This window comes from Eleutherodactylus coqui, chromosome 7 (assembly GCF_035609145.1).
Source record: "Eleutherodactylus coqui strain aEleCoq1 chromosome 7, aEleCoq1.hap1, whole genome shotgun sequence".
NCBI lineage: Eukaryota > Metazoa > Chordata > Amphibia > Anura > Eleutherodactylidae > Eleutherodactylus > Eleutherodactylus coqui.
Window position 1 is genome coordinate 59,127,921 of NC_089843.1, and position 15,936 is coordinate 59,143,856.

The 15,936-nt window shown below is 42.1% G+C and overlaps 1 protein-coding gene across 2 annotated transcripts in view; it reads right to left on the reverse strand.

The window, feature by feature from the left end:
* Window positions 1-5,401: 5,401 nt before the first annotated feature.
* The window catches only part of SPATA18 (spermatogenesis associated 18), a 35,799-nt gene continuing 25,264 nt past the window's right edge, over window positions 5,402-15,936 (reverse strand). The window contains exons 12-14 of one of the 2 annotated variants that reach the window (XM_066573090.1): window positions 13,890-13,935; window positions 9,087-12,607; window positions 5,402-8,770 (exon numbers count right to left, since the gene is read on the reverse strand). In XM_066573090.1, coding sequence (XP_066429187.1) covers window positions 12,600-12,607; window positions 13,890-13,935 — 54 coding nt within the window. In that variant the 3' untranslated portion in view covers window positions 5,402-8,770; window positions 9,087-12,599. Of the gene's footprint in view, window positions 8,771-9,086; window positions 12,608-13,752; window positions 13,936-15,936 lie in introns of those variants that run through there. The other variant, XM_066573089.1, reaches the window with a different exon arrangement.

Below are 15,936 nucleotides of genomic sequence, written 5' to 3' on the forward strand. Positions count from 1 at the left end.
AAGTGGGATGCACACTTTAGTTACAAAGAAGGTCTAGACAAGTTTATTATATTTACTTCTGGAAAAAAAACGTCTCCCTGCGGCGCACTCACATAAAATATATTATTGAATGTCAATACAAAAGTAAGGCAAGAACTGGAACATGTTATTTCACTAAACACTGCAGATGGCATAATCTTTCACTGGGGAATAACGTTAGAAGCAGAGCATTGAAGAACGAACTGTGCTTTTTTCTCCTTAACTTAGAATGTTGTTTTATCTCAGATGTGAGTGGTAAAAAGTATGATCTCGAATGTCATAGGGAGCGGAGCTTAAAGCAAGAGCGCCATCTTGTGGTGGGAGTATAGTAAGAGGATCAAGAAACCCAAACGCATAGCCTAGAATATAATGAGGCAGATTTACTATGATTGTCCAATACATAGTACACACCTAGATAGGGTCACGTTTAGTACTGGTGCTGGGCCAGAATTATGGTGTAAGTTGCGCTTTTTTTTTTTTTGGTGCAGATGAGTTTAACCCCTTAAAGGGGTTGTCCCGCGAAAGCAAGTGGGGTTAAGTACTTCTGTATGGCCATATTAATGCACTTTGTAATATACATCGTGCATTAATTATGAGCCATACAGAAGTTATTCACTTACCTGTTCCGTTGCTGGCGTCCTCGTCTCCATGGTGCCGTCTAATTTCAGCGTCTAATCGCCCGATTAGATGCGCTTGCGCAGTCCGGTCTTCTCCGTGGTGAATGGGGCCGCTCGTGCCGGAGAGCTGGTCCTCGTAGCTCCGCCCCGTCAAGTGTGCCGATTCCAGCCAATCAGGAGGCTGGAATCTGCAATGGACCGCACAGAGCCCACGGTGCACCATGGGAGAAGACCTGCGGTGCATCGTGGGTGAAGATCCCGGCGGCCATCTTGCTAAGGTAAGGAAGAAGTTGCCGCAGCGCGGGGATTCGGGTAAGTACTAAACTTTTTTTTTTTAACACATGCATTGGGTTTGTCTCGCGCCGAACGGGGGGGCTATTGAAAAAAAAAAAACCCGTTTCGGCGCGGGACAACCCCTTTAAGGACACGGTCCTTTTTTGCGGTTTCTTTTTTACTTCCCCTCCTTTTAAAAAAATCATAACTCTTTTATTTAACAATCAACATAGATGTCTGAGGGCTTGTTCTTAGAGGACGAGTTGTATTTTTCAATGGTACTATATAATGTACCGAAGAACTTTAAAAAAATTCCGAGTGGAGTGAAATGAAAAAAAACCCGAAATTCCGCCATCTTTGGTTGCGTCTTGTTTTTACGGTGTACACACTGTGAGGATTCTTAATCTCTAAAATATAACCTTTATTAATTATAATTAAAAACTCAATCTCGTGTGACATACATACAGAAAGGTTTTCAAACACCAAGCAGGTGCTACAACATAGGAGTAGTAGGGTCTGTGGATATACACTATGGGGATGGTGATGTAACTCCGTGGGGTGCACTCGTGGCAATCCAAATTAGTGCTATATATATATATATATATATATATATATATATTGGAGGTGCCCCCAGAGTAGCTCAGTCCCCTGCAATAATGCTCCTATAGTATAATACCCTGGTGATTATCCATGGAACAACGTTCCACTTCAGAATGTCAATTTTCTGGATATCAAAAATTCCAGTTCCAGATATCAAATTTCAAATTAAAGTTCCAGGTTCAATGCGTTTCTGCTACAATAAAGTAGTTTCGTCAGGAACCTATTCATCCTATTAGTGGTAGATATTCATAATGATAGATAATCCACCTTTTGAATGGACAAGTAACTTAATGCAGACCAAGCTAGATAGAGAATGGGGGTTTCTATTAGATAGCCAGTGCTATATAGCCGGACCCTATAATCCTGTAGAGCCCTGACCCAACCTCAGCCCTATCAGCAGCAAAAATAACAAAGTACCAGCATCAACAGCCTTTGTGGTAGGCTGGCGGCTAATGACTGTGTACACACTGCAACAAAAATAGCTATATGACTATATTCTATGGGTCAGTACAATTACTACGATACCAAGGGTAAATAGTTTTTTTTTGCTGTACTCTAATTTTTTCCAAACATATTAATTTTTTTTAATTATTTTCTGCCGCCATCTTCTGACAGACAGAACTTTTTTATTTTTCCAGGCTCACTTTTTCTGAAACATCCTGTAGTTTCTATTGGTACCGTTTTGGAGTACATACAACTTTTTGATTGCTTTTTATTGCTTTTTTTTTCCCCTTGAAAACAGAGTGATCAAAAAGGCATAATTCTGGCGTTGTTTATACTTTTTTCTGACGACGTTCACCGTGCGGGGTAAATAATGCGTAACTATGATAAATCGAACTGTTTTTGTTTTATTCCTTAGATTCTTTTATTATCATTATGGCAAGAGGGTTTTTAAAACTTTTATTAGTTTTTTAATTTTTTTAATAATTGATAAAACTTTTTTAAACTAATTTTTACAGGTTTTTTTTAGTCCTCATAAGGGACAAGAACTTGTGATGCTTTGATCGCTGCTGCAGTATGATGCCACAGGCACGGCTTAATAGGCAATCTGCAATGACAGCCCTGGGGCCTTTCAGAAGGCCCCTGGCTGTCATAGCAATGACACAACAACCCACGATCTTATAGCGGGGGGGGCAGTGCGGGATATCCGAACCTCGATCAGGGCATTTAAATTCCGCTGCCAGAATTTAAAGAGTTAATAGTTCCGATCAGCGACACTGCTTCTCAGAGTGGTTGTGGGCAGGTGTTGGCTGTAAGAAACAGCCAGCACCCACATTGTATGTACCGGGATCAACCCGCGACCCCCCGCCATACGTACCCCAAACCTGCAGGATGTAACTGTATATTTTGTAGCGTTAAGGGGTTAAACTGATTTACTATTGAGTTGCAACAAAAAAGCATGGATGTTGCACCTCTTACTCCACCTTTCAAAAATACCTTGAAAAGGTGGTTGGGTTTGAGTTTTTTAGAGACATTTATGACATCTGACTTTTTTAAAAATCACAGAATGTATCACAGTCTCACTCCAGTAGCTGTGTGATGTACAAAGTGACTTCACATTTCTAGACATACAGTACTTAAAGATGCAATAAATTTATGAACATGTATGCACTCTCCCAGCACAAGACTTGGATGCAACTGCAAGGGAACTGATCTATCGCACTCACTCACGCACTCAATGTTGCACTCAGATTGCCAACTGAGCATAGATCACAGCCCATACACTGTAAAATACTCACTGCCATCACTCCTGGTAAAGGCCAAAGGACCGCATATACACAAAAAGACACACACTGCTTTCCAGTAGTCAAAAACAGGAGCGGACTGGCCATTGACAACACCGGAGAGATAATAAGAGGCGCATGCAATGAATGTTAAATAGTCCATCCTCTTGTAACCCCCTCACTAGAATGAGGAATGTTCACCTTGGACAAACAGAGATCCATCTGTCTATCCTCTTATTTGAAACTTGTCCAAGTTGCATCTGACTTTCTTTTGAAACCAGTTTGGTGAGTGACGTGTCCAAAGGGACATTGCTCTCAAGGATAAGAGAGTGACCTCCTAGTAAGTTCAGCGACTTGTTCAGTTCAGAAAGCTATCAAATTCACTCCATATATGAAGAAATATATACAAACCAGGGGCGTAGCTATGGGCTCAGGGATCAAAGTTTAGCTGGGGCCACCCCCTCTCTATCAGTGTAACTTGAAGATTCGGGGCCCCAATAGAAAATCTGTAACAGCCCCCCCCCCCCCAACTATAGTGCTTTATTCATACTACTAGGCTCCCCATATGGAGAATAGAGGCTTTATGGGCCCCCTAAGGGTCATGGGCCTGGGTGCAAGCACATTCCCTATAGTTACACCCCGGATACAGACCTGATACATATTTTGCACTTTTAAACTGGAGAAATACAAAAATCTGTCAGAAAATGCATTAAGGGGTTATCCAGGGACAAAGTTCTGTTGAAAAACCTCTTCTGTGTGAGGTAGTAAAATAACAGAGCTCATACTCACCCTTCCACGCTCCGCCACTGCTGCCTCGATGGCTCTCTGGTCCACAGTGAACTTCACTTCCCAGTGTAGGGAGCCAGCGATTATGGGCATGACAAAAGAGACAAGTGACCGCTGCAGCCAATCACCACCTCCTTTCAGCCAGTGAATAGCTGCGGCGCTCACATGACTCAGTGTTGGGTCATCATCGCTCCCCTACAGGAAGTGATGTTCAGTGGAAATTGGAGAGCTAGCGAGATGACAGCGGCAGGGTAGAGAGTGAGGGTGAGTAAGAACTCTGTTATATTACCGCAGACTGAAGAGGTTTTTGAACAGAACAGTGTTCTCAGATGACCCCTTTAAACCCCTTCCTAATCATGATGAGGATACCCCTCATTCTGTCTGCATTGCTTTTGTGCAGCAAGTCCATTCTTAATTTCATGGCAGCATGATACCCATACCAAGGGTGAGTGAAAGTCGTATCATTCTGGGAGATTGGTGTTACTAAAGACTGAGACCTTGCCAGCCCATTAAGCTCTGTGTACCATCAATTGTGAGTTGCTCTGTGAACCGTACAGATATTGGAACCACTATTCTGTGTGTTTAATCCCTGTCCTATTACTACTTACAACTACCATGTCATGTGCCGACTAGAATTTGCAATCACTACACTGAGTGTTCGTATAGAGACCGTGCCTTCATCTATTGACAACCACCATGTTGTGTGCCTCCCTGAAACAGTAACTGCCATGCTGTATACCCATCTAAGCCTGGTATATGTTATACTGTAGCCACCAAGTAGAGTGTTCTGTTTGAAACCATCATGCTAATTGCCCCAGATGGAGTAAAGTTGATTCAGTTGAACTGCATCCGTTCTTGCAAAATCCTCAAATTGGGCTCAACCCAAGATCAAGAGCCAAGAAAAAAAAACTAACCTTCTTACAGGCTGAACTCTGCAGAAAAACTACTCTATTACAAGAAAGAGAGCTTTTTGAAATTAGTGGTTTATAATCCCTTCATATGTATGTTTCCTAAAACAAGATGAGATTTTGGAAAGTCGGTTTAGGAAGCCCAAAAGAAATAAAGTGGGGAAAACACAGAACACAGATACACGTATGTAACTAACACCTATACCACATATGTGTCTACCCCTTGATCTGGCCCTGGCTGAAGGGGATCTGCATCTTTTTGATGGAGGCAATGGTCTCATTTGAGCCCCCAACTATATTGGGTTGAGTATCACTGCCCTAAACCAATGGTGTGTATGGTCATAGGGTACAGACTGACTTCTGCAGGGACACAAGCCTAATGGGATCACCATCACTGACTCCTTTGGGAACCCATATAATGAAGTATTGTTTTTAATGTATACTGTGTTAAAAAAAAAGACAAAACAGACGAATCTAATACTCAAAATATTTATTGATCGAAAAGTCCAAATGCAGAAATTCACAGCATTTAATACTTTAAAAGCACCAAAATCTTAGGTAATAAAATACAAAAGTAGGGATGTTACAATAAAAGACAAATGAGACAATTAATCCGATTACATGGAGATCATACAAAGTGTAAAATACCACTACAGTGATTTCTAATAGCAATACCTAAGTAAGTACACTCTAAGGGAAGGCCTTATGTGACCCTTTATTAATACAAACCAATTTATGACAAGTTGTGCACCAGTAAGGGCGCTTTTACACGCAACAATTATTATTCACCAGAACGAACGAGCAAACGCTGTATTTCTGCTCCTCCGTTTGCCTACAAAGAAATGTATTCCAGGTTGCATCAAATTTTGGAACTTTTTTTACAACAGAAACTGGTGTATAATGTTTGGTAAATGTCATAAAAGTCTCCAAGCTTTTCCAAAAGTCATGGTGGGGTTTCAAAAGATTACATTTTAATATATGGAAGGAGCATATTAAGCGTGGATTACATCACAGAACTCAAATAGATTTTTCTACATGTTTATTGAAGCTCTATGTGGGCTCCATTGGTGGATTTGCAAACATCGAAGCGGTATTTCACTTCCTGCCACACGCGCAAGAGAACCTCAAGAGTGACAGAATCAAGAACTTCCCTGATTCGCTGTTTCAAGTGTTGAACGTTTTGATTATGAACACCGTAAGCAGTTTACTTCATATACCCCCGGATATAAAAATCCAGAAGTGTCTGTTCTAGAGAGCTCAGGGGCCGTTGCTTCCTTCGGCCCCTACCAATCCAGTAGTGTGGAAATGTCTTGTCAAGAAATTTTGCAACAATTCTGTCATCGTGCGGAGGAGTGCGATCTTTCTGAAAGATCACATTCTCATAAAATTGGAGCACTGCAAACAGTTCCAACATGTCGAGGTAATTGTGTGATGTCAGAGTGCCTTCTGCAATGAAACATGAAGCATTCCCTCAATCTCTGGCAGGATTACCGCACACGGTCATTTTACGGCTATTTACACATTGAAGATGCTTGTTTGCCCATATTCTTAGGTTGTGCTGATAAAGATGTTCGGAAACATAAAAAGTGGCCTTATCATTGAGCAATACACAATGTGAGGACTGCTCGTCATTGTCAATGTCTTTAGCAATATGCACAGTAATATCACATCTTTTTGTGATTCTCACCTTGGTTTCTCACTGTGAAGAGTTGTTTTGGAAGGCCTAATTATCGAACACATTTACACACCAATTTCTTTGCACTGCGGGAGTTTCTTCAAGTATCTTCAACTGATTTGTCATCTTCCTGGAACTCTGTTTTTCCAGCCAGCTACCCATATCTTTCAACTGTCTACCCCAATGACTAATGTTTTTCATTGACCACGCAATGGTACTGACGTCACGCACAAGTTACCGATTCCCACTTTACTACCCACAAAGCACACTGCACTTTCCTTTAAATTGTTGCCATCTCGTGTACTCTTGGCACTCTCACTAACCTCAAGATGGAAATTTTGGAGACGGTCTTTCATTTGACACCTATTTCATGTGTCTATCGTGTTTCAATCCAACAACTTCATTATTTGAAGCCCCACCATGACTTTTGGGACACACTGTACTTTGTCATTCTTGGCTTGGATAGGTTTCTCATTTTCAATATTTATTATTGTGTATTTTGAAGTATTTTTATGCATTTCCTTACTTCTGGACAGAAACATGGCAGGTCATGGCAAAGACTGCAGAGACAGGCTGGAGAACATTTTATATAAAGATGATCTAGTTTGTGTTAATACAAAGCCTATTTACTAAGGTGAGCACCATGAATATTACCCCTTTGGACAGCATGCGGATGGATCGAGCCTTTAATACTCAGTACTAAAGAATTTGCCGTAAATGTCTGAAGATTCCATTGGAAAGACCCCCATCCTTGTACCTGTGTACCCCATTGTGCCTTAGAGTCCAGCAGAACCCAGACTCAAGGCCATTAATATCTACTGTAATCGGTATACAATTCCAATGCTAAAAATACAGAGAAATGTGAAAAATAGAGGGGGCGGAGCAACCAGGTTTCTTTATGGGGAAAACAAATATATATTTATTTATTCACCCAAAGGGGTGAAATATTCCTCTTGTCAGGTGCAGCCAATGCAGATATCGTCTCAACCACAAGGGGGAGGAGAGTACAGTTTGGTGCAACCTTTCTAAGAGAAGCACAACACATCAAGGTATTAGCTCAATGTCTCTGTTTTACTAACACCAGCATGAATAGACACGTTTTGGGGCTTCAGGGCCCTTTACTCAGTATATGCTGGGGACACACTGTACCAGAACATGTGACATAATAAAATGGGGGTGCGGCGTTAACCTCTATTGCTATGTGGGAGGAATCATGTGGTTTGCAGCTCTGCATCAGACAGATGAGCACAGACCCCTATAAAGATATATTATGACAGTAATCAGAACACAATTTTAGACCTAATTTGGATTTAAAAGAATAAGATTAAAAAGGTATCCATAAGTGAAGATTCGCTTTAGGGCTTTAAAAAGTGCCTGTGCAGGATATACACAGTAACGCCACACTGTACCATTTGGGTCTGATTTATCTAAGGGCTTATTCAGACCACCGTATTTACGCAGGTATTTAGCCGCGTAGAAGGAAAAAAAAAACGCCCCAAAAACACGACCGTGCGAAGCATTGGATTACAATGTAATCATTCAGATGACTAGTTTTTTTACATGTAAAAAATTGCGCCAGGCAAAAACAGCACATACGCAACCGTTTTTGGTCGCTGATTTTATTCGCTGCATGAAAAGATAGGCCTTGCCCTATCTTCTGCCGAAATACGCAGCATGCTCCCATAGACTTCTACGGAAGCTGGAAAAAAAAAGGGAGGGAAGGGCGTTACCCTGCGTACAACGCTGGGAAAAGAAGACCGCTGTCCGAATTAATAATTATTGGTCATTCTGAGCATTTTACAGCGACCGCTTGTTTTTATCGCTTCTACGTATTTTTTTTGCTTATACGCAGCAGCTGACCGTGTGAGTTTTATGCCTTCCAATGGATCAACATGTGGGGGCGGAAACAGCCTGAACTGGATGGGCATTTGTCTTTTTTCAGCCTATGTTACTATGCAATGGCTGGAAATATGCAAATAAAGATCATGACTCGATCCTGTCAAATGTTCATTCATGCGATTATGCGGTGTGCACGGGCGAACATATAAACGCATACGGTCATGTGAAGGAGGCCTACACAGGAAAAAAGTCACATCTCAGGTAGGAGAGCTTCAGGCTCATGGGTGCAGCTTACTGTGACTCTGCTTTATCTTTTTGTTTCAGTTATTACTAGAGATGAGCGAGAGTACTCGGATAAGCACTACTCGCTCGAGTAATTTGCTTTATCCGAGTATCGCTGTGCTCGGGTCTGAAGATTCGGGTGCCGCTGCGGCTGACAGGTGAGTCGCAGCGGGGAGCAGGGGAGAGCGAGCGGGAGAGAGGGAGAGAAAGATCTCCCCTCCGTTCCTCCCCGCTCTCCCCTGCAGCTCCCCGCTCCGTGCCGGCACCCGAATCTTCACGGACGAGCACAGCGATACTCGGATAAAGCAAATTACTCGAGCGAGTAGTGCTTTTCCGAGTACGCTCGCTCATCTCTAGTTAGTACCCAACCAGCATCATTTATATCAATGTTATTCAATGTTAGTCAACGCTTTGTTTTAGGTTTACTACTCTATATACCATCTCTGTGATATTTCTTTACCAGTACACATAACCAGGGGTGAAACTATAGGGGATGCAGGGGATGCGGTTGTACCCGGGCCCAGGAGCCTTAGGGGGCCCATAAGGCCTCTCCACTCCATATAGGGAGCCCAGGACTATGAATAAAGCATTATAGTTGGGGGCCCTGCTACAGGTTTTGCCTCTGCACAGAACTTTGCGTCTGTCTGGAAAGAACTACCATGTATTGTAGCTACACAATAAACGGAAAGCTTTAGGGCTTAGTCATACGGACGTGTTTTTTTTCCATGTGCCGTCTGTATTTTTCAAAGGCAATACTGACAGCACACGGATTCATTAAATTAAATTGGTGCATTCAGATGTACAATTTTAATGTAGATGTTGCCCATGAAAGTCTATGGAAGTGTAAAAAAAGTAGCGAACCCAGATGTTGCATGCGTGTACGCTGCATTTTTTACTCATGTTACCAGGAGACAACTGATGACACATATATTCGGGAAATCATGTGCAAAAGGCACATACACAGTGTAATTGGTCCATTTTTCATGAACTGAAATTGCATATGTCTACGTGAATGAGTCCTTACGGTTAACTTAAGGTAGCCATACAAATTTGATTCATTTTGACCGAACCCACTGAGTTGAACGTGTATGGAGGCCTCCTGACTCTCCCCTGACAGTAGACATCAGGGAAAAAATATGGTCGTGCATATTGGATTTTGACATGCCCTATCCTTTGGTTCTCATGGGAGATAAGCCAATGTCAGAGGAATTGGGCAGCAGCTTACTCTCTTCTTTCCATTGAGAACACATACCCACTCAGTATGTATTCGGGATTGGGTCGAGGAAATAGCTATTGGCCAAATAAGAGTTCGTGCCATCATGGCCAGCTTAGGGCAATGCTGCAAAATGTATTACAGAATTATGAAGTTAATATGTAACTATTTAGAATGAAATGTCAACAATAACCTCTTCTCCTGTCTTACACCCGTTTCGTAGTATGGTTTTGTTTTTTTGCGTTTTCTTGCTATTTCAAAGCAAGTTATAAGTAGATATGGATTAGTAGAGTTAAAGGTCAGCTATAGTAGGGATTGCAATTTTTTGCAGGTGGAAAAGGAGTCATAAGCATTAAATCACTATAAGCTTATCATATTTTGCCGGGCTATATGACAATCTTCATGTCTATTCATGAAGTTAGACTAAATCAGTTAAGTAATAAAAGTGTCAAACTCCCAGTCTGGATACAACTACGAGTATACCCTCAGGCAACCTTCACATGTATTGCTCATTACACTGTCATCTAGTGTAGAGTACGTAGCAAAAAAAAACCCACCCTCTAAAATAGTGATCTTCAGCCTGTGGATCCCTAGCTGGGTGATTGGCTATCACTGCTACTAAAATCACCCAACAGCCCAGTGAAATCAATAATGAGGATTGGTATCGGTTTGGCATTTACTATTTTAGCACCCAATCTTCTCAGATAAAAATCTATTGTCTATAGAGTTGATTTTGCAAATACCGGTAGTACTATGGTACGTTTTCATAGGTGGCTCCACCAGAAATGATGGTGATCGTGGCCAAGACTATTCTGCATTGTTTAGCATCTGTATTGCCTTTTACTCCCACCATATATAAAGAAACACCACATGTCATCACACGTACAGAATGTTTGTAGGTAAAATAGTCCTTTCTTTTCAACTAGAAAGAATCTATTTAAAGCAAAATCTGTCCAGGGACTGGAGGGAGGAAGGGAAGGAATAACTGCTGTTCTCTCTTTGTTGTTCTCCCCCCCCCCCCCCCCCCCCGATCCATCAGTTCCTGGCCTTTTTGTTTTGCCAAGATGGCAACACTGCTCCTCACAAGCCAATGCATACTGGGAACTACACTCTGCTTTCTGATTGGCCAGGGCAGTTCACGTGAGCAGTACTAGCTATTCAGAGCAGCATGTAGTGTGTTGGGGTATGTTCACATGATGAACAGAATCCATGTTACATTTTTCAATGCAGATGCAGCCTCTAAATCTGTGGCTGAGCCATGGAGTTCTACTGTGGATTTGTACTTGTGGCACCCAAACATCTGCATGCAAATTTTGCCCATTTCAATGTGAGAAATCCATCTGTGGATTTCCCGACGTGGAATCCTCACCAAATTGCTTCTCCATAACACAGATTTGAAACCCAAATGCCGAAACATCTGGGCCATATAGGCTATGGTAAAGATTTTCAGTAGTCTTCATAATACACTTAATTCGCATATTTTCATGTGGAATTAATGTGGAATCCATGTGGAATCGGCACATATTCCGTGTTAAATCCACTGCAAAACCCGGAGTGTGAACATAGCCTTAGGTTGGCTTTACACGGAATGACCATCGTCCAAAGAAAAGATCAATTGAGCAAATGTAAGCAATTGTTGCCCGGCGTAAAAACAGCCCCCAATAGGGTGACGAGCAATAATTTGTTTAGTAGTCATTTTACATCAGCTCACCAGTTGCTGGTTAATTAATTGACCAACCAATTAATTTTGCAGGGAGGTACGTGCTTCAACAACAAAGATAAACCATTGCTCTGTGTAAGAGCACACAACCAACAGTACAATGAGCTGTACAACTATTTCCAGCAATTACTCGGACAATAGTGGTCCCAAGTAGAGATGAGCGAACGTGCTCGTTTAGGACAATTACTCGATCAAGCATCGCTTTTTTCGAGTAACTGCCTACTCGGGCGAAAAGATTCGGGGGGCACCGTGGTGGTGCGGGAAGTAGCAGGGGGGAGCTCTCTCTCTCTTTTCCCCCCACTCACCCCCGGGCCCCCCCGAATCTTTTCGCCCGATTAGGCAGTTAATCGAAAAAAGCGATGCTCGATCGAGTAATTGCTCTAAACGAGCACGTTCGCTCATCTCTAGTCCCAAGTAAAGCCACCCTTAAACTACTGATGCATCACCAGTACGCTGTGTGCACTGGGTTGTCTGAGAACCAGTGTGGCTATCCTGGAAGACTGAAGAAGGGCCCAGGAACCAGCAAATCTAGAGTAGTATGCAAGGAAAGGAGGATGGCATACGGTTAACCCCCTCCGCCCCACTCTGGCTTCAGAACAAACTTTGCCCCAGGATCAGAGGGCTGCCTTACCCATTTCCAGCCAGTTTTTATATAACGTAACTGCTTCCACAACTTTTTTTGATTCTATTAAGCCCACTACCTTCCCCACCTGACACTGCAAACACCTTACTGATCATGAAACGCACATTATTATAGTTCTTATAAAAATCAAATAAAAAAAGTACATGAGTATTGTTCACAATGAAGTCATAAAACACACTATGTATAAGCATCAGGTAACTAAATAGTCATTCACATTTTGACAATGAAGGTCTGAGGTACTTTGGAGAACACATGAAGCACCAGTGATGTTGATCGATCCATGATGGATGCACAAAGCCACTTAGAATCCTAAAGGAGAAAACGTAACGGAATTATCTATATTGGAACATGTCACACGGATTAAGGAGACCCCCGAGCCTGGACAAACAAATATGGCCACACTGCTTCTCTGACTACCTGATGAACAGTATGTATTAGTATTAGAGATGAGCGAGCGTACTCGCTAAGGCAAACTACTCGAGCGAGTAGTGCCTTATGCGAGTACCTGCCCGCTCGTCTCTAAAGATTCGGGTGACGGTAGGAGGGGGCGGGGAGGAATGGGGGGGGGCGAAGATCTCTCTCTCACTCTCTCCCCCCCGCTCCTCCCTGCTCACTCCCGCAACTCACCGCTCCCCCGTGCCGGCAGCCGAATCGCTCGAGTAGTTTGCCTTAGCGAGTACGCTCGCTCATCTCTAATTAGTATACATTGGTAGTCTAAGACTCTACATGCTGATGTGACTGGCCAGCGCTGATCATGTGACCAACGATGCATATTGTTACACAGTGTGCATCAGAGATGCCGCTGAGGCCATCTCTGTTTATCCAGGCCCAAAGGATCGCTTTAGCAAAGTGTCAAACAATGCTCTGCTGCTCATACTCAAATTTCGGGCGCCTTCAGACGAGCGTATGCGCAAATACTCTTGCCTCAGCGCAACGTATTTGTGCAGTGAACAAATTTAGATTTGCGTGCATATCATCGCATAGTACTTTTTGCGCATGCAGGGCAAATTGACACACCACTTCATTGATTTAAAAGGCTATTCAGGCTGATGAGGTCCAGATGTGTTCTTTTTCCCGTAGAATTGCGCAGAATATAGCACGCATATTAAGTTCATATTTCAAAACCTCCCATAGACTTCTACGGGCCCTTGGTGTGCAAATATGCAGGAAAATGGAGCAGGACCTATTATTTTTGCATGCACCCGAAATGCCCAAACAAATTACGCTCATGAGAACGTACCCATTCACATCAATGGATTCTATTCTCTGCGTTTTGCTCACATATATTTTTTGCGCACCAAGACATGCGCAAATACGGTCGTCTGAAGAAGCCCTTAAAGACAGACATAAATTCTAGCAAAACACTTGTGCCATTTACCAGAAGGAACATCCACACTGCAATAAATAAGAATATCAAGAATTAGCTACAAATAAATAAAAGTCTGCAAACACTCCGCTTTTTAGTTTGTTTTATTGGCTTTTTGGCTATATCCTCGTCCCTGCAGCTACTTCGGCGCCTTCACATTGCTGATGCTTTGTATCTATGTACTTAACATAGACAGTTCAAGGCGGCCACTCTTATTTAACTTACGTGGAGTTCCACTTCTTTGTGGGGACGGGCTGCGGCTTCTAGATAACTGAAAGTGAACAGAAGGAATACTTAAGAACCTTTTCTTAAAAACTGGATCCACACATTCTGGACTGAACCCCAAAACATTGAATGAGTGAATCTCACAATGAAAATTGGCATGTTCTGGATTCACATCATGTTATACAGCCAGGTTCTACACAGGTCTGCAATATGTAGTTTGGGAAAGTTCAAATTAACCCTTTCCAATCCAATTTGTATCCTGGTTTTCCTAGGGGGCTTACTCTTTTTCTGCCATTACACAACGGCGCTATATGCTGGCTAAAGCCAGTACTGCATGAGGTGACACGTTGCATAGGCTTCGGCAGCAAAGAGGCTGGCAATATACAGTAAGAGAACCCCGACGGACGTCTTCCAACATCGGAGCTGTACAGCCTTAAATCATAATGTCTTCAGAGGTTAAACAGTGATTGGAAAGGGTTAATGTGTCAGTAAGAAGATGCAAGTTTGCTTTGAGCTCTACCCGGCCTCCTTGTCCTTTATCAGACTCCAGTTTGGCACCAAGTATTTCAATGCAGAATTGATGGCAGAATTCTGCTATTTTCAAGACAGTGTCAAAATCAGCACATTAGATATGCGACCTTAACAACACAGGATGCACATTTGCGTCCTGTACATTTGGTGTTTGTATGGAGGGGGATCAGAAGCCGATCCTGCTCCATACAATGTGGGTGACGGTTGTTTCTCACACCTGACACTCGCTGGCAACAGCTTAGAGTAGCAATAACACTGATTGCGGCCATTGACCCTGTAGATGCCATTATCGGTATAAAAAATGGCATTTAAATCCCCCGATCGGTTTAGTGAGGTCCTGAACAGCCCCCTCCGTGATGAGATCTCGAGGTGTCAATAGGTTTCCATGGCAGCCATTGGCCTTCTGAAGTTCCCCAATGCTGCCATTGCAGATTGCCTATGAAGCCATGCCTGTTGCGTGGCTTGATATTCTGCCTGTCAGATCGCAGTATAATATAATACTTTAGCGTTACATAACACTGCAGGAGCCATCAAAATGTAAAAAGGAGTTTAAAAATGTTTTATGAATTATTTGAAAAAGGTATTAAAAGTTTGACCCCCTCCCCCTTTCCTATATTTTTAATTTAAAAAAAACAGCAACAAAAAAAAACATTTGGCATCACTGCCTCCGTAAAAGTCCAATCTGTCAAAGTAACACATTATTTATCCCACACAGTGAACATTGTCCAGGGGGGAAAAAAAGCACAACACCAGAACTGCGCGTTTTTTGGTTACTCCATCTTTAAGAAAAAATTTTAAAATGGTATAAAAAAGTTGTATGTACTCTAAAATGGTACCAATAGACACTAATTGACTTTTCACAAAAAATGAGGCCTCAAAACTATGTTGACGGAAAGATAAGAAAAGTTATGACTGTCAGAAGAATAATTGGTGGCAAGGAATAATTTTTTGTTTTTCCAAAGTAGTACAGCAAAAAACAACCCAAACTATATAAATTTGGTCCAATCATAAGTGTATCGATCCATGTAATAAAGTTATCATGTCATTTTTGCTGCAGTTTCTATGCTAAAAAACAAGACCCCTCTAAGGATGGTGGAATTCCTTTTTTTTCCATTTTACTCTACTTTTTAAACGTTTTTCAGTACATTCTATGATACATTAAATAGTACCATTGAAAAACACAACTCGTCAGACATCTACATCCATGGATAAATAAAACAGTTTGGATTTTTTTGAAATTAGGAGGGAAACCTAAAGCGGAAATGAAAAAGTAGTCAAAGGGGCTGTCTGCTGACCCAAAAAGTTGTTTTAGAGTCTCCATTGGCAGGATTACAAATCACTGATCTGTAGGAAGAAATATATAATTTCTGTCAGAACACTACTCTAACTGCTGTCACATGACCAGTAACATCCAGTGCTGCTTGCAATGACATGAGGTTCCTTCTCCCAGTCACATGGGCTGCTCTCTGAATAGCACCACCCCAGTGCAGAATGGATGTTTCTTCAAGCAAAGGCT